The following is a 24,899-nucleotide window of genomic DNA, read 5'->3' on the forward strand; positions in this document are numbered from 1 at the left end:
GGCTTGACTGCATCACCTGTGGTTTGAAACATATGCAGAGTAGCCTTTGGCTCCACCCAAGAGAGCATTACTCTCTCACCTTATGGAATTGGTTGGTGTATCACTCGGCCTCCTACGGATGCTTTCAACGCAGTTCATGAAGGACTATGTTATATCCCAAAACTACACCGAATGATGACCCAAATCAAACAGACCCTGCTTGATGAAACAAACCTTGACACCAGAATACTAAAGGTACCCAATTTATGACAGCATTCCGAAGCGACACTATATCCTTATAGCCCGCCGTAGAGGGCTATACCGGCTATTAAAGGCCCTCTCCAGCGTTAGGCTCGGGCCTTTAACAAGGGAGAGGGACTTTAATAGCCAGTATAGCCCATCTATGAAGGGCTATAAGGCTATTAGAACATTCTGCCACTAGAGGGCAGAATGTTCTAATGAAAAAGAAGAAAGCTTTATGGGAGCGTGAGGGGATTGGAATCCCCTCAGGCTCCCTGAAGCCTTTGTTCACAGCCAGAGCTGTGAACAAAGAAACATTGGAATGTTGGAGCTCCAGGCTTAACCTCATAGCTGCTATTAAACATCCCTCCCCAGTGCTGCGCTGTCCATTGGAACTAGTGCTGAATGGACGTCCAATGGTCGTGCGCAGCACTGGGGAGGTAGTGCTGCCGTCGGACAACGCACCGAGGCAGCACTTAAGGGGTTAAACCAGCCATTATAAGCCCAGAGCACTCCATGGTTTTCAATGGAGCTCCCAACATTCCAATGTTCTAATAAACAATACAGTGATATGCAAACCCCTACCACACACTAACCTTAAAGTGTGGTTCCTACTGCAAGTAGAGGGGGAACATCATCCTATTTCAAGAGACATAGCATACAAAGCCAAAATATAACCAAGAGAGGAGAAACAGACTGAAATGAAGCAGTGCTTATAAAGATTAACTTCTAAGCACACAGAGATTTAAAGATTGACAAATGGACACCAAAATGTGGTCTTCTATGGCACATTGTCAGTGTCCGCATCGAGCATGATGGCATAACCACATGCAGTTGCTAGAAAATATATGTTCTGGATGTTACTTTATGCTCAGGCCCTTCTGTAAATTTAATTATTTAGAAGCCCGAAGAGCGTTTGGTCCATTGCATCACTTCCACCTCCTGTATGGTATTGCCTACTACTGGAATATTCCATTCTACTCCAAGTTACTTTTACAACTCGCAAAAAAATTAAGCAAAACAGAAAAATATTTTGTGTTGTTCACTAAATCACGTTTTATTTCTCATTCAAACTACGCTTAACACGTACAAGCATTTTTTAGGGCCTTTTTTAGAGTTTGCGGGCAGGACACTCCGTAACAAACGTGTATGTCGTGTTCGATGTATTACAGAAGCCGTAGGCTGTAATGCATCTGTAATACTGTGGTTGGGACATCGGGCATGTCTGGGATGGAGCATCTTCTCCAATGACCCAAAATAAGGCCCTTAAACCTAATAGCAAATAACCCAATCATTCAAGACTGGTGCAAAGTGGGCAGCAGATTTAATTTCCTCAAAAGAGGCGCAGAATTCCGTTTTCTCTCCACAATTCATAGAAAAACATCCATTATTTTCATGTTGGAGATGATACAACAGCCACCCTTCCAGTTGATTTTACTTTCATCCATAGTGTGGAGGATAAAAGATTGAAATTTATAAGAACCTAGTTAATCATTCTCACCCTCCTATCACCCAAACAATATTTTCCACCTAACAGATTCCAGGAAGGGAACAGCTAAACTCCTTTCATTCTTTATCCTTAAGACCTGATTTTTTTTTGTTGCATCTCGCAGAACCAGTAGGAAAATCTTCTTAAATATCTTTGATAATCTTCGTTGGCCTGCTTCCAAAGCAGGACAATTCTAAATCAAAAGAACTTCACTGGATTGTTGTACTGGGATACAAAGACGATAGTAGGTGATCTAAATTTTACAGCTGCTTCGTGAGGAACCGATAAAGCTAAGGAAACATTTGTACTGAAGACCAATCTCAACATTCCGTATTCTACAAGTCCGAATACATTCATCCCATTAGCAGCAACTGATATATTCCTGGAATTGGCAACCTTGCTGTGAGAAAAGCATGTTTTTTTGCCACAGGCCATATGTGTAGATAGCCGCTATTCAAGACCATGTCTTTTAGATTTCACAGAAGCAATAGTTTGCAGTTAACTTCAAAGATCTGGAAGCTGAAAACCCAACAACAGAAATTTGTAGATGCTGAGAATTGAGAAATTAATTTTAATTCTCTATATCTGCTTAGTTACTTTGTGCTCGGGTCATATGCTGTCCGGCGGGATCGATGCACGGCTTCTTGTGGTCACATTAGAATAATACGTCTATTAGTTGATGTTTATTCTGGTAAGAGACTTATTTATTTGGGCGGGCACCCAATTGTACCAACCCTCATTTGTGATACAGAGTTGACTTAGGGAAATTGGAAGAAAACAATGTTGAGGAAATGAACGTGTGCAGGTCAAGAAGTGTCGCCGGATCAAAGCACAGTGGAGCCCAGCTCACCAGTCTTGTTCCAATCACCAAGCCCTGCTTACCACAGTCTGATCCAATCACCAAGCCCTGCCCACCACAGTATGATCCAATCACCAAGCCCTGCCCACCACAGTCTGATCCAATCACCAAGCCCTGCTCACCACAGTCTGATCCAATCACCAAGCCCTGCCCACCACAGTCTGATCCAATCACCAAGCCCTGCCCACCACAGTCTGATCCAATCACCAAGCCCTGCCCACCACAGTCTGATCCAATCACCAAGCCCTGCTCAGCACAGTCTGATCCAATCACCAAGCCCTGCTTAGCACAGTCCGATCCAATCACCAAGCCCTGCCCACCACAGTCCGATCCAATCACCAAGCCCTGCCCACCACAGTCCGATCCAATCACCAAGCCCTGCTCACCACAGTCCGATCCAATCACCAAGCCCTGCCCACCACAGTCTGATCCAATCACCAAGCCCTGATCACCACAGTCTGATCCCAACTCAAAGCCCTGATCACCCCATTCAAGGCCCCGAAAATGAGGCAGTAAAGTGAAACTGAGATGTCCCCCGGGTGGAGCCACGCGCACACTAACCTAAGCTCAAAACAACTTAGTCCAAGTAACCCTACTTTGAGAAAATGGAATTTATTGACTGAGTCACCAGCACTACAAAGTGTCATGAAGGCGCCTATTGGCCCACAGAGTTGATTCTAGAACACTGCGTCCACATCTGCAAGTGGCAAGCCTTCAGCTATCTGCGTCCAGGACGCAAGCGCAAATATGCTGATGGAGATGCAATTGGAGCCAAGAGCGGGAGATTGAGCAGTTATTGCCAGAGATGATCTTGTCGAAACCAAACATTAAAGTGGGCCGTCCGGTGAATGATGTCACAGTTCATCTCAAAAGCTCAGATGACGTCAAACAAAGCTAAATTCTAGAATGTCGATTGTTGGCGATTGTTACAGATGCAAGACTGGGGAAAGATAGTTTTTTTCCACATCACTGGACATCCCCTGTTAAAAAAAATAAAAAATAATACAAATATATGGGAGATGCTGCGGGAAAGCTTATCAACTGTGGAAGCTCAAATAGATGATGAGAAATGCTAAGTCCAGTGCTGAATTAGAGCCAGTGGTTTCCAGTGCTCGACACTGGCACTTATTTATCCACACAGGCAGTTATGACAGTCTGCCACACGGTGGCACTGTAGGAGGCTGGCTTAGTATATGGTGCAGCCTTAAAGGAGTGATGCACCTTGCACTAATCCAGGCAACTCTTATGTGTATTAAGCAACTTGTTTTACCACATTTAATCGAACCGGCAGATTAGAGAAAAAGAAACACAGTGTTTATTAAAATAAGTATATTTATTTCACAACACATCGGTATATCTCCTAGCTGGAGATATCAACAAGACACATGAAAATACTCAAAAGGAATCAGGTAAGTAGCACAAATATACATTGGTCTCTAGGTAGAGACCAAACCATATACTAAGAAAGTGGAATGAAAATTGCAGAAGAAGACAGGACTTTGACCAAATGACCCAGAGGCGCCGGGCACCCAAGAAACCACCCAAGGTAAGTACCCAAGAACCCCACTGAAGCTGTGTGCAGAGTGGAAACACAGCCGCGAGCCCAATAAAAGTCAATGGGGAAGCCGCGGTTGCAGTTTTAAAGAAAAAAGACCTTTCCAAGTGCAGCCTGAAGAAACCCAGTGGAAGACAAAGTTGGAGAGACACCCCATCCGTGGATATCCCAGGAACCAGGATACCTACAACAGGGAAGCCGGGTGCATAGGGGTGAAGTGACGTTGGTACCTCCCATAGACGCCAATGGAAGACTGGAGAAAAGGCCTCTGGAGAAGTCTCTGAAGAGGTCAGGTGGAATCCAAGGGTGGATTCTTGAAGAGGAGAACCTGCAAACAGAGGGGACAGAGTCTATGCCACTCGGAGGTGACCAGGAGGAACGGAATCACAATGCCCAGCCTTGTCAGGGAGCTCAGGAGAGTGGACGAGAACCTTGATGCTGCAGCTGTGGGGACCAGGCGACGCGGAGGAAGACCAGTAGCGGTACACGAGCTGTCCCATGTCAGATGTTGGTGTCTAGGTGGTTGGTGTCTGGCTGGAGCACACACAAGCCTTGGTAGCTGCAACTGGTGTGGAAAACTACAAGATGCAATTGTTGGGACCAGCAAGGTCCAAGGGACTCACCAAGTGCAGGAGAGTGAGAGCAGGCCCTGAGCAAGCAGGGGAGCCCACTGACGCAGAAGACCCGGAGGAAGATCCACAGGCCAAAGGCACAGGAGTCGCAACAGGATCTCAGGCAGCTCACCAAAGATGGAGGCCCATAGGGCAAGGGATGCGTTGCTGGAGGCTGGAGCTTCTTGTAGCCTGAAGATCTCTGGAGTGCATAGCCAACAAGCCTTGACCATGGCAAGTCAACACGGTGCACAGGGGTTTGGTCCCAGCGGCTCAGACAAGGGATACTGTCCTCCACATTACAGGGAAGACAGATCAGGCCAGAGCTCCAGAACTCCCACCTGTGTTGCTGGGACTCAGGACGTCTGTAGGGCGACAGGAGTAGCAGACCAGTCCGCTTCATTGTGGTGCCTGAAGAAGCAGGAGAGGGACTCATTCGCTCCAAAGTAGATTTCTTCGGATGTCCTTGATGCCCACAGTTTTTTTGAGAACCTGAGCAAAGCACAGACATAAACTAGGCAGAACACTTGAAGGACAGTGAGACCAGGAGCAGCAGGAGTGTTCCTTGACGCAGTCTTGGTTCCAACAGAGCCCAAGTGTTCAGAAGGTCGAAGAGTGTCTTGGTTTCGGAGGTGAATCTTCTACCATGACAAATCTGAGGACCCACCCAGGGGGAGCCCTTAAATACCTCTTGAGTCCCACCCAGAGGAGAGGATGGACAGAGGGGAGGATACTACCATGTCCTTTGTCCAGTTTCATGCCAGAGCGGAAACCAAGGGTTCCAGAACTGGCTCAAACCGGAGTATGCAAGGAGGGCACAAAATGTGCCTGTTAATGCAGTCTGGTGGCGCTGGCAAGCGCCCCCACCCCAGCCCAATACATCAAGTCCTGTCTGAGAGGTGGTCACACCTCGCTGTGAAAGGAAACATATTGTTCTACCTTCCCCTGCTTGACCTCCACAACGGGAGGTCAGAATCGGGTCTGTGGTCGTTAAGCAGCACTTGCTTGCTGGCAGACCCTAAAAGACTTTAACCAGGAGTGCAGGGGGCTCCCCTATGGAACCCCCAGTACATCGGACCATGCCTCCACCACCAAAATAGGTGTTGAGGTAGGATTCCAACACGTTTGATACCAAACATGACCAGGTTCGGCACATCCATTATATAGTTAGACATCTTATAACAACTGATGTACACTGTATGTATTTAAATTGCTGAACCAGAGCCTAATTTGAGCCAGTGGTTTCCGGTGCTCACCACTGGCACTTAAATGTCAAAACCAGAGCTTGTGACAGTCTGCCACAAGGTGGTGCTGTCTGGCTAATTCAGAGATGGCCACAACAACAGTTAATTATTAAATCATTAACAATGACTATTACCTGCCATCCAAGCCATTATTATAGCTTTAGGGCCTTGAAATAGTCTGAATTATCACACCTGCAAGACAGCGGCAGTTAGTAGTTGTGTTCATACTATCATAGGCAGCATAGCAGGCGCAATATGTGGGGCAAGGTGCAGCAGCCTCCTGACTAGAGTCTTGGCACTTATGTTTTTACAAATTAAGCACTGGCTATGCACTTACAAAGCCTGGAGAATCGACTCCGGGGTTTGTAGGGGTGTCCTGCTCATACAGGGGCACCCTCACACTTGTAACCAAGCACCCTGCCCTCAGGACCGAAGGGCCTACTATAGGGGTGACATAGGTTTTAAGTGTAGTGACCTCTGATATAAGGTAACGTAAATCTTTTGTGATCGGTGCAAGCACCACCTCACACAGGCTGCACTGGCAGACCTGTAGTCACAGGTTAAGGGGACTCCCATGAGTGACACAATACATGCTACTACAGCCCATCAGAGACCCATGGGGTACATATGCCCTGGGTACCCTTAGTACCATATACTAGGGACGTATAAGGGTGCACTAGTAGCCAATTGTGGAGGCACCAAAGTACTTACAAAAGACATTTTGGGAGAGAAAGCACAGATTCAGGGTTCCGGATTAGCAGGACCCCAGCAAACTACAATAGAAACACACTGAAACCAGGCAAAAAGTGGGGGTAACCATGAAAGCAGATTCTACCCCCCCCCCCGGGCGCCGTTTGTCTAATTCATAGAAGAGTACAACAATAGTCGTTTATTATTTCAATATACATAAAAAATGATGGTCTCCTGCCACCCAAGCTATTCATATAGCTTTGGGGCCCTGGATTAGTCTGAAATGTCACACTTGCAGGGTGTGATGGTTAGTGGTTGTGTTGGTACTATCCAAGACATTCCACAGAATCCGCCCTGTTAGAGGTTGCTGACACATTAAAGCTCACCCTGGAAAAGGGAAATAATGCAGTGCTGACCCTATTAGATCGGTCAGCCGCATTTGATACCACCTCGCTTTTTTTTAACATATTTTATTAATTTTAAGTGTTATGATACACATATACAGCACATCATATGAATGTTATATCTCTAGTTGTACATTCATAATTATCATTGCACATTTTGTACACATTCTATAATCACACATGGTGCTTGACACTTGGAACACAACAACTGAAATAACCCCCCCCCCCCCACTCCCTCCACATGCACCCTCGTGGTCTTGTAAATAGCTTGTATAAAAAACACAACATATTCAAGCACAGTTTGGTCTAGCAGCAACCTCCTTGCATAAGAGATGTCCCTTATATGTATCAATATCACAACTTGGACACCCCTTACATAATCTACTGTGTATAATCGTAGGGCCTAGTAGCATCCAGGTACCTGCTATTTCTCCTTTACAATTATTTTGATATAAAATCTTTCAGAATCGTATTACATTCTAGGGATATAGGCTTTTTGAGCAAACCTCCATGTTCTTCCCTCTTAAGCACCGCACTCTCTGCCTTGCCCCACCTCACCACCTTGCTATGCCATTCCGCCACTAGCGGGGCCACAGTGGCCTTCCAGAGTTTAGTTATCGCACGTTTGGCCAGAATTAGTGCTAAATTGACAAATCTGATTGTGGGGTTGCCACTTTTGTGTTTCATGCCCAACCCCAGTAGGGAATGCTCAGCTAATACACCCCATCTCCCCGGAGCAACCTCCTGTAGTACGTCGTGCACATCTGCCCAGTAGTGTTATAAGCGTGGACATGTCCATAGCATATGGAGCAGGCCAGCTCCAGGGCTCCTCCCTCGCGGGCACACATCCAGTGTATTCGGGAACATCACGTGCAGTCTACGAGGGGTCAGGTACGCTCGATGCATAACCAGAAGTTGTATAAATGTAAACTTTGCATTGTGCAACACCTTCTTCAGGTTATTATAGAATGGTGTCCCATTCCTTATCAGTAAATACCCTGTTCAGGTCCATCGACCACTTATCCCGGAGCGCCTGTAGTGGTACTCCAGCGTGTGACCTTATACCCTTATATAGCCACCTAGTCAAATGGCTGACGTTCCCCATCAGGTATTGTAAATGTACCAGTGCATGTGTTGGGGGTTCGTCACCAGCAGGAGCCCATGTGTGTCTTATATAGCGTGTTATGGTTGTGTGTAGAAAAAACAGAGCGTTCGGTACTCCTCTCTCTGCCACAAGGGTATCATGATTCACCAAACCACCTCTCATGATATCCTCTTGCAACGCATCGAGAGATATGGCATTCCCCATTTGACATGGTCATGGATTAGATCCGTTCTCTTTGACCGTGGACAAGTAGACATGTTAGGACCTCTTGTATCCCCCCAAAGAAAGGTCACCTCTGGTGTACCACAGGGCTCAGCCCAGCACTTTTTTAACATTTATATGGCTCCGCTGATCGATTTGATCACTTCCGTTGGCATTGAAGCCACTTCCTATGCCGACGAGGCACAGTTAATCTTGTCGTTGGATAGAGCTTCCATTGGATCAGAACACAATTTCAGAAACTGCCTAGGTGAAGTAATTCGGTGGATGCAATCCAACCATTTAAAATACAACACCGACAAAATGGAGATTATGCAGCAAATGAAGCCCAATTTGTTTGGTCCAGCCTTAAGGTGGTCTAAGTCCACTCCCCCGCCGCCAACAACGGTAAGGTTGGTAAAAATCCTTGGAGTAAAATTCGACACCTCTCGGTCATTTCGTCCGTAAGCACTTGCAGTAGCAGGATCTTGTTTTGGTTTAATAAAGTCACAAAAAAGTTATTCGATTATCTCTCGTTATCGGTAAGGAAAACAGTGGCCTGAACCCTAATAACATCCAGACTGGATTACTGTAACAGCCTGCATCCAGGTTTGTCAAAACAGACCATGCAGAGACTACAGGTGGTTCAAAATGCCGCTGCTAGAGAAGCATTCAAACGCCGTCGACGTTCCTCTGCGTCGGCAGCTCTGAATGCCCTCCGTTGGTTGCCCGTCCATAAAAGGATGTGGTTTAAAATTCTCCAACTTACTTTCAGAGCATATAGGCAATCCGGTCCAAAATACCTCATCGCTAGATTTACTCAATATACGCCATCACGAATGCTCAGGTAGTCACAGGACAACCTCCTCAAACCCCCTACATTCAGACTCAAAACGAGAGGCGGGAAATCTTGTCTTGGGTTCAAGGGCCTGGAATGCTCTCCATAGAAAATGTGACTTATTGAATCAGAACCCATTTTCAGAAAACAACTAAAAACATGGATCTTCGGGATCCCTAATTTACTAGATTTTTCACTCATCCTCGGATCTTCTACCTAGTTGGCAGGCATTTACTATTACCGGTCAGCGCAAGGATGCTCCTTGGAGTGACAGCGCGCTATACCAGCAAAAAATACATTTGAAAAAATTGGCAGCGGCAATGTGTGGTGCAAGCTGCAGTGGCCTCTTGATGAGGGCCTTGGCACTCATTTGTTCACAAATTAAGCACTGGTACCCAGGGTAGAGATGAGTAAAAGGAAAGTAGCCCGAGGGCTGGAGGGAGACCGGGGAACATAGGAGGAGAACAAGCCGCAAACAGGAAGCCAACAGGGACTGCCGAGGAATATTCACAGCTGCACCTTATAAAGCAAGCTTTGCGCCTGGAGGAACTGAAAAGCAGGCAAGGAACGTCTGGCTCAGTATTTTTGAATCAGAAAGTAATATTGTCAGACAGGAGTGAATTTAGGCAATTAAAGCCAGATTTTACTTTCCAAAGTGGAGAATTTGATGGTCAGATAGGGTTTTAGCTAGCAATTCATGTAAATAAAAATACAATATTTAATATTAAAAATTCCCTATTGAGAACTGGCAGAAATAGTGGACCGCCTGCTAGGGGAGGGAGTAGCTGCCAGTGAAATGAGCAGACGCCCAGCAGGCCTTGCAGATGGAAAGAGGGTCGAAGCAGAGCACTGCAGGCCAATTACTCTATTTTTGTGTCAGGGGTACCAGTCTCATTTCGGAGATTACATTTTTTATTGCGCTGCCTATGTGGTTTCTGACAACGGAACTGAGACTGCTAGCTTAAGCCGGGTCTTGTGGCTCAGTGGACTAATGCATCCACTGCAGGGGCATGTGTTTGACCTCATGGTCACAGGTTCAAATCCCAGCTGGTCCACTCAGCCTTTCATCCATCTGAGGTCGATAAAATGAGAACCATTGAGTTGGGTAACAAACATCTGTTATTCAGCGCCAAGATGCCCCAGCAGGGGTGAACGTGCGCTTTACAAACACAAGTTATGTTTATGCTTCCACAATCAATCACAAAAGTTAAGAAACCAAAGAAAGGTTGCCAGTGCCTGTTGTGCTTAATTTGAACTGGTGGTTTCTGGTGCTTGGCACCGGCACTTTATTGTCAACAACAGCGCTTGCAACAGTCTGTCTGGCTAATTTAGAGATGACCACAACCACAGATAATTATAAATTCAATATAAATAAAACATTGCTATTACCTGCCGCCAAAGCCATTCTAATAGCTTTGAGGGCCTGGAATAGTCTGAATTGTCACACTTGGAGTGTGATCGTTAGTAATTGTGTTGTTACTATCATTGGCAGCGGCAATGTGTGGTGCAAGCTGCAGCTGCCTCCTGACGAGAGCCATGGCACTTATTTATTTTTACAAATTAAGCACTGGCCCGTCCACGAAAGGTCAGTCCCACCAACAAGTACCAAGAGTGAAGACTGTCACCACACCAGCCAACCACCTGTGCAACAAGAGAAGACCGTCCCCAGCAGACTCAGCACTCCACCCCTGCCAATCACCCTTGGAACAAGAGTGAAGACTGTCACCACACCAGCCAATCACCTGTGCAACAAGAGAACACCGTCCCCAGCAGACTCAGCACTCCACCCCTGCCAATCATCCATGGAACAAGAGGGAAGACTGTCACCACACCAGCCAATCACCTGTGCAACAAGAGAACACCGTCCCCAGCAGACTCAGCACTCCACCCCTGCCAATCATCCATGGAACAAGAGGGAAGACTGTCACCACACCAGCCAATCACCTGTGCAACAAGAGAACACCGTCCCCAGCAGACTCAGCACTCCACCCCTGCCAATCATCCATGGAACAAGAGGGAAGACTGTCACCACACCAGCCAATCACCTGTGCAACAAGAGAACACCGTCCCCAGCAGACTCAGCACTCCACCCCTGCCAATCATCCATGGAACAAGACTGAAGACTGTCCCAAGCAGGGTCAGCGCACCACAGCTGTCAATCATCCGGTGGAACAAGAAGAACCACGGCCCCCGTGATGCCATTAAACACAAGAAGTACACACACACATTCAATCTTAGAGTTGCTTGGGCAAGGAAGTGGCCATTCTGGTCACACTGTCGAAGGGCACAGGAAGCCGCAGGCAAAAAAACGTCTGCGACTGAAGGGTGTCTACACGGACAATATTCAAATTTGGAGGTATTACTTTCAAGGTTTGGCTCTCCTAGCACATTTTCAGAAGACCCCCAACACCCTGGGCCAAGAACTGGGCCCAAGCTGACCTTGACAACCACAGGATGGGTCCGCAGCAGATCCATACTCACGACAGGATGGGCCTTAGAACAGAGCCCCGCTCACAAGGAGGCGGCCCCAAGCGGAGAATTACTCCCTACGCGGAAAACCTTAGAACAGAGCATTGCTCAGCCTAGATGTGCCCTTAAACAGCACCCAGATCACCACGAGGCAGACCATCGAGCAGAGCCCAGATCACCAGAGGCAGACCATCGAGCAGAGCCCAGATCACAACGAGGCAGGTCCTAAACACGTAACAGCTCACCACGAGGCACGCTGTAGAACAGAGTCCAGCTCAACAGGGAGTGCAAGTTCACCTGCTCACCAGGAGTGGACACGAAACCTGAGCACTGTTCATCATGATGCTGGAAGCCCCGATTCCACGAGGTGGGATTCCAAGAGGTGGGCCCTGAAGTCCTGTTCACTAGGAGTTTGGCACCAAAACAAATCCCTGCAGTGCTCACCATGAGGTGGAAGTCAACCTGCTGCCGACGAGATGGGCTCAAAAGTTGAGAAGTGTTCAAAACGAGGTGCTGATCACAAAGGGGCCCTACTTCAGATCCCCGATCACTACAAAGTGGGGGTCCTCTTCACCATGAGATGGGCTAAAAAGTAGAGACGCGGTCAACGCGAGTTGGACGCTCTGCTTACCACATGGTGGACTCTAATACAAAGCCCTGCAGAGGGTTTTAGAAACAATCAACTGAACACCAGGCAATGGTCCTGGGAAAGGCAACCCAGGCATAGCACAGAGAATGTCCTTCAAAGCACCAACCACCCACAGCGCAGTGGCCTGTGGTGCAGTCCGGTCCCACCACAAGGGTGTGGTAGACCTACTCAAAAAGAGAACTGGGCGGTGGCTGCCAGGCGCCCTACAAAAGGTACAGGCAGACAGACCGCCCACAGCATACGAGGAACAATGGCTGCCTGCTGCAAAGAGAGCAGGGAAGTGAAACAAACCCCCACCTGCAGGACCATGCAGGAGCAAAAAAGAAGCATGACGCTGAAATGAGGATCAAGCAGTGAATCAGAAATGATGAAAAGACATGGAGATCTGTCTCAAAGGGCATATTGTAATGCTGGGCTTGGCTCGCGTTACCGCCTTGACGTGGGTTTGGCTCGTGAGTTTGACTCGCGTCTATATCACGAGCCAAAGCCTGGGGCTAGTATTGTTTCCTTTCGAAATGTGTATCCACGAGTCACGGCCCGTGCATACTGTGTTGTGTTTCAAACTACTTCCCTCGTGCATGGACGGCTGAGTCTTTCCGTTTGCCATTGTAACCACCGGCTTCACGGAGACCAGACGTCCATGACGGGTGGAGTTAACCTCTTGAAGAATAAACTTCACTTACCGAAATCTACTGCCTCTTCTTCATTTACAACACATATGAAAGGGGAAAGCAAACAGAGGTCTCCACACCCCTCCAGAGTGACAGAGAAAGGCAGAACTGCCAGAACAGGAGGGGCAGACATGGAGACAAGAAAATGAATGAGCTAAAAGAGGCAGATACCTGCAAGAGTGGGTGAGGAGGATGGCCAGGAGGTCTGGGTGGGTAGAAGGGATGGTAAGCAGCCACAATTAGAGGCCTTAACAGAGGCTCTTTCACGACTTGGCACGACCATCAACTCTCTTCCATCTGGGGCAGGGCGTGGCACGATGGGCAGACCCACTCTGGCAGGAATTAGACAACTAGACACAGTGGGGGTAGTCGGTCTCCAAACTGGAACTTTTCTGATCCCGGGCAGTTCAATGGTTAGCCAGGATTTTAATTAAAGTGAATGTTTGTGCTCGGGACCCGGCTGCGGCGCAGCGAGAGCTGTGCAAATATTACCGCTGACTCATCAAATTATTGTCTCTGTCTAAAAATATTAAATCTCGGTAGCAAAACACACCTGGCAACGCCCAGCTGCAGAGATTAGATTAGTACTCGCTGTGAAATACCAACCAGGGCGTGAAATGTGAGCGGTGGGAGGGCGGGGCCGATTAAATATATACCTTGTCCCTTTCAATCTCGGCGTGGATGGCAGGGTGCAAATCCTGTGCTTAAAAACTTTGCTAGGAAAACAGACATTTTAGGTTAGCAAATTCAGAGTGTCACTGGTGTTGTAAGGTGCTCTACACAAGAGCTGCTCCCTACCTAAACTAGGGAACTACCACCCGTTCTCTGCTTCTTTGCTGCATAATTTATGAGGCACTCTAACCCTGAAGAGTATTGTATCATGTATATATATATATATATATATATATATATATATATATATATGATACGATACAATACTCTTATATTCACAATGCCCTTCCCTCTAAAGAATGGTTATACATTGCTGGTCGTACCTGCACAGCTGCAGGTGTATTTAGGCCATGACATTTGTTTCATGTGTATTTTTTTCTTTAAACAGATTATTAATTAATACTGGGATGCAAGGCGTTACATTTATATAGCAAGGGAAAGTTACATTGAAGAGGCCTCTTTGGCATAAGGAGTGTTCCCTCCATGTGTAAAGCAAACGTAATATGCAATCGGTGAGGCAATAAACAGTGAATCTTATGTTAACTTCACTCTTCTGTAATAATAAACTGGAATGTGACCTTTGGCACTGTAATAATAAGAGTGTGAATGTAGGTTCATAAGTACATGTGCTCTAAATAATTATTATTTTGTCAAGTTTTTTTTCAGAGAGAGAGAAACAAAAGTGAAACTGTGGTGTCAGGGATAGCTTTACTGTGATGTCATGCAGGGAAAGGAAGCGTGACATCACAGTGTAGACTAGGGAGGAGAGGCAGCTACTGCACGAGCTCAGGGCGGGACTGGACTACCAATGACGGCACGAGAGAGAACATGTATACGTGGAACACTACAAGGCTGCGCCAGACAAGGAAAGCTAACCTGGCATGTATGCAAAGGAAAGCCAACCTGGCATGTATGCCAAGGAAAGCCAACCTGGCATGTATGACAAGGAAAGCTAACCTGGCATGTATGACCAGGAAAGCTAACCCGGCATGTATGACCAGGAAAGCTAACCCGGCATGTATGCCAAGGAAAGCTAACCTGGCATGTATGCCAAGGAAAGCTAACCTGGCATGTATGCCAAGGAAAGCTAATTCGGCATGTATGACCAGGAAAGCTAACCCGGCATGTATGACAAGGAAAGCTAATTCGGCATGTATGACCAGGAAAGCTAACCCGGCATGTATGACAAGGAAAGCTAATTCGGCATGTATGACCAGGAAAGCTAACCTGGCATGTATGCCAAGGAAAGCTAACCTGGCATGTATGCCAAGGAAAGCTAACCTGGCATGTATGCCAAGGAAAGCTAACCTGGCATGTATGCCAAGGAAAGCTAACCTGGCATGTATGCCAAGGAAAGCTAACCTGGCATGTATGCCAAGGAAAGCTAATTCGGCATGTATGACCAGGAAAGCTAACCTGGCATGTATGCCAAGGAAAGCTAACCTGGCATGTATGCCAAGGAAAGCTAACCTGGCATGTATGACCAGGAAAGCTAACCTGGCATGTATGCCAAGGAAAGCTAACCTGGCATGTATGACAAGGAAAGCTAATTCGGCATGTATGACCAGGAAAGCTAACCTGGCATGTATGCCAAGGAAAGCTAACCTGGCATGTATGCCAAGGAAAGCTAACCTGGCATGTATGACCAGGAAAGCTAACCTGGCATGTATGACCAGGAAAGCTAACCTGGCATGTATGCCAAGGAAAGCTAACCTGGCATGTATGCCAAGGAAAGCTAACCTGGCATGTATGACAAGGAAAGCTAACCTGGCATGTATGACAAGGAAAGCTAATTCGGCATGTATGACAAGGAAAGCTAATTCTGCATATAGGACAAGGAAAGCTAACCCGGCATGCATAACAAGGAAAGCTAACCCGTCATGTCAGACAAGCTAACCCGTCATGTCAGACAAGCTAATCCGGCATGTCAGACTAGCTAACCCACGCCAGACTAGCTAACCCACGCCAGACTAGCTAACCCACACCAGACTAGCTAACCCACGCCAGACTAGCTAACCCACGCCAGACTAGCTAACCCACGTCATACTAGCTAACCCACGTCATACTAGCTAACCTGCCAAGGAAAGCTAAACTAGCATGCCAGATTAGGAAATTAATTCTGCCAGGACAGGCCTCAACGTTACATTGTGGTTTCAGGTGGAAAGCTACATTGTGATGCCAGTCAGGGATAGCCACATTGTTGTCACAGAAATAGCAGCATATTGTCAAATAGAGAAAACTAAATTGTGACACTCGACAGGGCAGCTACACTACTGTCTGACAGAAAGTGACCTTATTGTCAGATAGAGAAAGATACATTTTGATGTCGAAAAAGAGGAAAGCTACCTTGCTGTCAGAGACCACGGTGTGAAGTCAGGCAGGGAAATTACCCTATTTTCAGTTAGTGATCTCGGCATTGTGACGTTAAACAGGAAATATATGCACAAGAGCCACGCATGTACGCGTGCTTTCGGGCAGCATTATTACGACTGTGACGTCATGCACAAAACTACTTCATTAAACCAGCGACAATTATTACACAGATGTGGGCTCGATAAAGTTATAGTCCGATGAGAAAATCAACATCACATCAAAGTAGATATCGGTCCAATGCCAGGCACAAAGCAAATCACAAACACACCGACTAAACTCTGGAAAGTTTCACAGGGCAATCCTCGTCACTTTTATATATTTTGCAGAAATGCACTTTTAACAGTTTCCTGGTATAACAAATGCACTTCTCATCACCCCTTTGTCTGACCTTAAGACAGCTTTAGCTCTCTTCAGCATTCTAGAATGAAAGCATTCCTAAATAAAACACAAGCAAACATATACATATTATGTAATGTTATAATAGACAGACAGATAGAATAGATAGAATGTATATTTTGGCTGTTCCTCTTAACCCACTGGTCTGTTCAACTGTCATTCAAATGTGATTCCCGCCTACCACAGCAGACAGGACGAGACAATAGGTCCGCTCTCTTTAGCCATTAGCCTTTTGCACTGGGAATGATAGGAGTTTACAAGTGCACATCCACCTAAAAAGTAGTGCATTTCAGGGCCAGGGTTGGGTGGCTAGTGCCTTTCTTTCCATTCGTTATACATTTTCTCACCGTCCCTGTGTTTCTAAAATATGCTTTCAAAGTTGTAGTAAATCAGAGCCAGTAGTACCCGTGATGTGCAGTGAACCTAAAAAGTGTGTCTGTTCTGGTTACAAGTCTACCTGCTGGGAAGCACCCCAACTGTGCTATTGAAATATGTGGAGGACAATCTATTTATTTATATTTGAAGTTTTATTGCAAGCATGCGGCCAGCACTTTGGCAGTAGAACGTTTGCTTTAAAAAGAAAAAAAAATTAAAGATTTTTTGTGCATATGCTTACAAAGCAAAATTCGGAGTAGGGGGTTCTACAGCACCCAGGGCTTTTATCCTAGGCCTTACCGGTCCATGGAGATTGAAACTAGCTGTTTTTCGACTTCTGTGAGTCCCCAGGACAACTTCAAGGTCTGCTAGAGGAAGGGGGGGGGGGGGGGGTCGCACTGGATGCACAACACTCACTCTAGTCAGTGGGTGTGAGTACCACTGTACATGCTCAGTCTGTAGCACTGTGCTGTGGTGTATGTCCGCTGTACAAAACAATTAAAACAATGAGGGCGACACGTGACTGAGGCAGATCTTTTGCGGTTTCATTTGCCACAAAAAAACGGCTTCGCAAAAAAGAAGAACATTTTTGTATCGAATTTCACGCAATTTAGCCATCAGCTCTACAACATGCAGCAAGCCTCTCCTCCAAGTCGGTTTGGGGACCACCACGCTAGAACACACAATAGTAGTGCCATCGTTAGTAGGTCTGGCTTGCTTTTCGCCTGGTTAAAACATTTAAAAGAGCAATGGGAAAAAAAACGTACTATTTTCTGTAGTCCATAACACGTGTACTTGTAAAGCTCACTTATCACCCGTGGGTCTCAAGGCGCTGAATGACAGATGTTCATTTTTACCCAACTCAATGGTACTCATTTTATCGACCTCAGATGGATGAACCGCTGAGTGGACCTGCCGGGATTTGAACCTGTGACCATGAGGTCGAACACAGGCCCCTGCAGGGGATGCATTAGTCCACTAAGCCACCAAACCTCTATAACATCAGTGTGATAAAGAATTTAATGTGCGATGATTGAGATTAGAAATAGTCTTTTGTACATTTCAATACAGCCCCCCCCCCCCCCCCCCCCCATAGGAGGCTGAATGATGCATTTAACAGCCAATGGCATGTGGCAAGAGAGTGATAATCCTATGGGCGGGGCCAAAACCTCTATACAAAGAACTGGTAACAAGTCACAACAGCCGGCGGCGCTGCCCAGCCGGTCCTAAAACAACGCAGACCCCGCAGGTGGATTGGTTGGTCGGTGGCCCTTAATGGGTCCGAGGTCCTCATGCAGCCATCATAACTACTCATGTGGAGAAGTGTGGCTCAGGGGTTAGAGGCAGCAGACCCAGAAGCTGAGATCGGCCCTGGACCAGGGTTCAATTCCCCGCCTCGCCGGGTCTTGGGCTCAAAAACTCCACGGACTCGATAATTCTCGCTCCGGTGCCTTCTCAACTCACGGGTTCACACTCTGCGACTCTGGGCAATAGCTTGCTTAATCTCCACAACGGCCCCTCGCGGTGGGATGCCTGGCTTTCACCTTGTGGATACCCTGCCGGGGGTTATCTCACAGGAGAATACCAGGACGGGTTCCCTAAGCAAGCGCCGGGAAACCCTTTGTGGGTAGCTGTGCGCTATATAAGCTCAAATACATTTACATTTACATGTGTGCTGATTTCAGCCATAAAATTCTGTCAGGGGTTCCAAAAGTGGTCATATGGCAGAAATCTACGCTTGGACCCATATACAAGAGCGCGGGGTCTGTAACACCCTGGCTACAATATGATGAGAATAGTCTGCCCTATGAATGCAATTGCTTAATTAAACCAGGGAGGGGCAAGAGGAACACTGGAATGTAATACAAAGTCTGCACCGGTATCACTCGCCCTCGCCCAGCCATTGTGGACAACGCCGCGCAAGACATTCCAGACTTCTAACAGCTTTAGAAACAATGGCTAGGGTTTTGTGGACTTAGTAGCCAGAAATTTGCTGGAATGCAGGGTTGAATTACCAGCCAGAGCCAGCATTCCAAGAAATCAGTGTTTACCACCAAATTAACAAAACAAGCATTGGCAAAGCTAATCGGTCGCGCCTATGTTAGAACTATTGGCTTTGCCAGTCTGCTTTAGCCAGGTTGTACACCAGAGTGGCTGCTGCTCAGCATGGCGAAGAGTTAGTGGGGTAAAGGAGAGTGGGGTAAAGGAGAGTGGGGTAAAGGAGAGTGGGGTAAAGGAGAGTGGTGTGGAGTGTCGTAAAGTGGAGTGTTCTGGAGCGGTGTAGAGTAGAGTTGAGGAGCTTGGTATGAGCATCATGGAGTGGTGTGGTGTGTTGTGGAGTGTGTAGAGTGCCAGAGTGGAATAGAGAGGAGTAGAGTGGCGTGGCATAGTGTGTTGTGGAGTGGTTTAGAGCAGAGTGGAGAGCCATAGAGTGTATTGCGCAGAGGGGAGTGTATTGCGCAGAGTGGAGTAGAATAGAGTGAAGTTGTTTAGGAGAGTGGAATGGCATAGAGTGGAGTAAAGCGTTATAGAGTTGACTTATGCAGAGTGGCGTGGCATAGAGTGGAGTAGTATAATAGAGTGGAGTAAAGTGGTATGGAGTGACATAGAAGAAGCTGTGTAGAGTGTTGTAGGGTGAAGCTGTGTTGTGTCAGAGTGTTGTAGAGTCAGTGGCCTAGAGTGGGGTAGAGTTTAATTGAGTGGGGCGTCAGAGTGGAGTGTTGTAGAGAGGAGGACAGTGGCCTAGAGTGAAGTGGTGTAAGTACAGTGGTGTAGAGTAGATGGGCTTAGGGAGCATTGGTTTTGGGTAAAGAGGTGTAAGTGCATTGGCGTAGAGTGTAGTAATGTAGAAGTAGAGGGGTGCAGAGTAGAGGGGTGCAGAGTAGAGTGCAGTGGCATAGAGTAGCTTGTTTCAGAGTAGAGTGAAGTGGTGCAGAGTGGAGAGATGCATGGTGGAGTGGTACAGGGCAGAGGTGTAGAGTGGCGTTGAGTGCAGTGCTGCAGAATAGATTATAGTGCGTGGAGTGATGCGGAGTGTAGTGACGTAGAGTGGAGCAAAGTGGAGTGGTGTAGAGAATAGTGCAGTAGCGTAGAGTGCAGTGGTGCAAAGTAGAATACAGTGGCATAGAATGCAGTGACATGGAGTGCCAGTCTTGCAGAGTAGAGTGATGTAAAATGCAGTGGTGCAGAGTAGAGTGTAGCATGCAGTGGCAGAGAGTGCATTAGTGCACAGTAGAGTATCGCAGAGTGCAAGGTCATTTAGAAGAAAGCAGTGGCATAGCATACAGTGGCGCAGAGTAGAATAGAGTGGCGCAGAGTACAGTGGTGCAGATTGGCGCAGAGTATAGTAGCGCAGCATATAGTGCAGCGGACTAGAGCAGATTATTTCAGAGTAGAGTGAAGTGGGGCGAATGGAGCGATGCACAGTGGAGTAGAGTGGCGAAAAGTGCAATGGCGTAGAGTAGATCGTTTCAGAGTAGAGTGAAGTGACGTAGGGTAGAGTGGAGTGCATAGAGTAGTGGTGCTGAGTAGAGGGACGTAGAGTGCAGTGGCGCATAGTAGAGTGTGGTAAAGTGCACTGGCAGAGTAGAGAGGAGCAGTGTAAAATGGCACAGAGAGCAGCGTTGCACAGAGTGCAGCGTTGCACAACACACTGACACATAGTAGAGTAGACTAGATTAGTGTACAGGGCAGTGGTAAAAAGTGCAGCAGTGCATAATATGGTACGGTGCACTAGCAGAGTAGAGAGGCGTAGTGTAAAGTGCCGTAGACAAGATAAAAGCAAGAAGTTAAAAGCCGGTTGTGGAAATCCAGTACTGGTGGAAGAATGCATTATAATATGTATTTGGCAAGGGAAAGGTCGAACTCAAGCTGGACAGCCTAAAACAAATACAGCCAGCAAATAGAAAGCAAGCACATGGGAGTTACAAACCACAAAGACAATGGTAAGCAATGGGCAAAATCCATTCCCAGGGAAACTTTCTGAATGTCCCCAAGATGTCTCTGGTGGCTTCTACCTCAAAATGGCACAGTTTCTAATTTACATCAATACTCTTCCCCAAAAAAGTCTTTCACCAACTGCTTCTGTCCTGAGTTGTGCAGCACATGTTTCTCACGGTTGTATAAACAGCAAAGTCCTACAGCGCACACACCCCCCCCAGGCACATGCCGCAACACACAAACACCAATCTGCAGCACCACTGAATAATAATAGATCGACAGTACGACTCAAAGTTAACAAACAAAACGAAATCACCAATAATAAAGCGCTTCTTCACGGGTAGTTGGCGCTATATGAATGCAATTTCGATTCAATCCAATTCTCGAACTCATGAACAGCCTCACAACTGTGCTGAAAAGGCACACAGACTCAGAAAGCGCCGACTAATTTCCACCACTCGAATTACTTTCATATTTCACCATACTAATTCACCACTGATCCTTTATGGGTTTTCCGAAATAGAGTGCTTCAACACCCCATCGGGGGTAACAGGCGCTATATAAGTACAAACCTTTTTTCCTCTATCCTTCCGAGTGCAAATAACTGACTAACCTATCCACCACTCAAAATGTACTTGCATGTTTCACTATACCAATTTAACACTAATCCTCTAAGGGTCCCAGAGTAGCGTGCTACTCGCCCAAAAAGTGCTTTGGAGCCTTGTCAGGGGTAGTAAGCGCTATACAAATGCAATTACAATACATAGGTCGAATAAAAACATTCCAGAACACGGAAGCAGGTATTATCAGGTGATTTATTTATGTATTGATGTATTGACCGTTGGCCTCAAATAAGGCCATGGTCTGCAGACAGACTGGAGGGACAGGCGCTAGCACGGGGCTTGGAAGGGTCTTACCTCGAACCTCACCGCCATGCCCCCTGGAGACTCCTAGACCGAGAGGTGGGCTGGGACCACTGCCTGCTCCTGGTGCCAGGTCACCGAGGGCCCATGTTCATCTCCGGTGTGTGGGGGGGGGGGGGGGGGGGGGGGGGGGGCTTTCAGAGGCCTGAGGCTGCCACAGCTCCAAGTCCAGATATTCACGAGTTTGGGGGTCTCCACCAGTTATGTAGGTCTGCTTCGGGTCCAGCGGGGTCTGGGGGTCTGGGAGCCCCGGGCGTGAGTTCGTCCACGTGGTGAGATCTGCTGGAGATGTTGAGGGGCCTGGGGCCCTCAGGGTGAAATCTTACTCCTGCTTCCTGGGTCGCGCCTGGCCCCCTCCTGCTCGGACACACTGCCCGCCAAGTTCAGAGCTGGACACCCACTTGTTGCAGAGGTTTATGGGGGCCGGGTTCCTGTTCCAGGCAAGTCTCTCCCAGCAGCAGCCCCCTCCTGGCTGCTAGATGTACCCCACGAGCTGTAGCAGTCTGCCTGGGGCTTGTGAGAAGGGGCCCTGGGTCCGAGTTCTGCCCAGCTCTGCCCTCTCGGCTTCTGTTGTACTGTTCGAGGGCCCCCACACAGCTCCTGCCCCACGCCCAGGGTCTCAGATCGCGCTCCAAGTCCCGTTCCACCCCAGTAATGCCCCTCCAGTCTCGCAGACGAACCCAGTGGAGGGTCTGGCCCGTGGCCCTCCGATCTGGGCCCTCCTCCTGCCCTCCCCTCCTGGCGGTGCCACCCGTGCCCCTCCCTGGCTGTTGACTCAGCCAGGTGACTCGCTGCAGCCTGTTGACGGCAGGTCTGAGGGTGGGGCGGGAGATCCGGGGTGGAGTCACGCGTCCTGCGGACTGGGATGCTCCTTCAGTGCAAGTCAGGCGTGAGGAAGCCCCGCCCGGACGGAGTAGAAATCCAGTCCGTGACTTCCATGCCCAGGTGAGCAGAGCGCTGCCTGGACATGGCGCTAATGCCACAGGTGTGCGAGGAGGGGGTGAGGGCAGCTGGAGGGGGCAGCAGAGGACACCGGGTTTAGTACACCCCAACAAACATGAAATGGGAGAGCTGCAGGGGGGCAACGCGGGGACTTGCTGGGATCAACGGGGGGCCCTCAGAGAGCTGCAGGGGGGCATCGGGGGAGAGCTAGTGCAGGGGGGCAAGGGGGGACCTGCAGGGGGCAATTAGTCCAACTGCTCATACTGTAGGGAGACACGGAGACGGTGGGTGGGTACCCAGTGGTGGTATGGGGGCCTTCTTGGATACAGCGGCATAGTTTTATTTTATTTTTTTAATTTTTTTTTATTTAATGCGATTTTATATAGCGCGAACTTTACCCGAAGGTGTCAGGGCGCTTTACGTAAGAACCAGTTGCAAAACATAAGGATTTAGGATTACATGCGTTACATAAAAGATAGAAACAGAAAAAAATGCACATTTACAAGATGTAAAGTCACTCAAGGAAGAGATACAGATGGATATACTCTAAGAATCACATAGGAATGGTAGAGAGTATGGTGCTGTGGGGTAATCTAGGCGCTACCACGGGGAGCAGGCTTGCTAGAGGGGCACACAGGCTTAAAGAAGGGCACAGAAAGGCTCCCCAGGGCCCAACAGGGGAGCAGCACAGTGCCGGCTGAGGGGCAAAGGAGGGCCCCATGGTAAGGCATGGATCGGAATTAAGATTGGCTGACAGGATGTTCAATTTCTGCAGATCTCTACTCTGCAGCTAATCAGAACTGGTCCCTTGACAGCACCCACCACCCAATAACCTGTTGTTCCATAGTGAGTCTAGTTCGTATCAAAAATACCTACATTAGTACCATCTTGACATGCATATAACGTTTGCTTCTTTCTTTCTACACTCTTGTATCCTCAAATTGCATGGTACTGCACAAAAAATGTCTAGAACTCTAAAATCTGACCGGGAAACTGACGTTCATTCAAAATGTCTCACTATTGCCTCACCTTTTTTCTCCAAAAATTCCCTCTCCTTCCCTTCCACCAACTTTCCCTGGGCACAATTTACTCCGCAATATGAGAGAGTGTCTGAGTGGGTTTGCGAGTGCCTCCACGAGTCTGATGCAACATGCCATATGCATGGTCGCCTTAATCTCTATTATTCTATTTTTGCAAACTGCCCGCAACTAATTTACAAGCTCGCAACCTCTCCTCCTCTGCAGGTCATAACCCTGCAAGCTAACAATATCTGACCCCTTCAAGCTCTTCCAAGAACCCCACCAGGCCCATGTAGCACCACCCCCCAGCCACACACACTAATGGTAAAAAATAACTCCTATTTAATCCACCATAAAGAAATTGAATGAATGCTTGGAATGGTTTGCTGGAACAGACAAGACTAAGTATACAGGACTAACCACCAACCCTGGATTTCCAGAGCAGCGTGCGCTGTCCGGCAAGAAGCACTTCAATTCCTCGTTTAAAGTAGTAAGCGCTGTATACATGGAATTACATTTACAAGGGGTGGCAAATAAGAGAGTAGTGTGACAGAGAAAAAGACTGTCAGGATGGCAGCTGCAGTGGGCAAAGTGGATGTGTGTGGGGGCCCGGAAACCACATAAAAAGGGTTTAGCTGTCTAATAGCAAAAGTTAATAATCTGGAATTTTAAAAGGTCCGCACTATCATACCTAAGAGAGTAAAGGTTTCGAGAGTAGCAGTGGATGGGACAACTCAGCCTACAATAGGCAGCTCCTGGATACACACACTGCAGTACCACTCAAAAATGCGATTCTGGTTGAAACTAATAAAAAGTTATGAAAATTGAGTAAAAGGTCTTGCAGTGCAGCGGAAGGGGCTTTGCACAGTGTGAGTTTTTTCCTTTCAGTTCCTTATTGCTGTAATGGAGTGGTCAACTGGTACGGATGGGGGCGGCCATGGTGTGTCAAGGAGGAATGTATGACGTTACAACGCATACATTTACAATGCATGCCTTTACAATGCAGTTTTTACATCGCAACATCCTTTACAACGCATTCTTTTACATAGCATGCCATTACATCACAATTTTCAGAAACTACCTTTACAACACATACCATTACATCGCATTTGGGGGAAAGTGTGGATAGTTAGTGTAGCGGTAAAAATTATTATTCTAACTCCAGTGAGTGCAACAGTAGGGTAAGTGTTGGATAGTGTAAGGGGACTATGGTACGCGTTGTAATGACCTGCAATGTAATAACTGCGTTGTAGTGACAT

The 24,899-nt window shown here is 47.5% G+C and overlaps 1 protein-coding gene across 2 annotated transcripts in view; it reads right to left on the reverse strand.

The window, feature by feature from the left end:
• Positions 1–22,419, reverse strand: part of TJP3 (tight junction protein 3) — a 69,797-nt gene extending 47,378 nt beyond the window's left edge. For both annotated transcript variants that reach the window (XM_086947107.1, XM_086947106.1), the window contains exon 1: positions 21,674–22,419. In XM_086947107.1, the coding sequence (XP_086803233.1) occupies positions 21,674–21,691 (18 nt within the window). In that variant the 5' untranslated portion in view covers positions 21,692–22,419. The remainder of the gene's footprint in view (positions 1–21,673) is intronic.
• Between the last annotated feature and the right edge of the window lie 2,480 nt (positions 22,420–24,899).

Source organism: Lissotriton vulgaris, chromosome 12 (genome assembly GCF_964263255.1).
Source record: "Lissotriton vulgaris chromosome 12, aLisVul1.2, whole genome shotgun sequence".
Classification (NCBI taxonomy): domain Eukaryota; kingdom Metazoa; phylum Chordata; class Amphibia; order Caudata; family Salamandridae; genus Lissotriton; species Lissotriton vulgaris.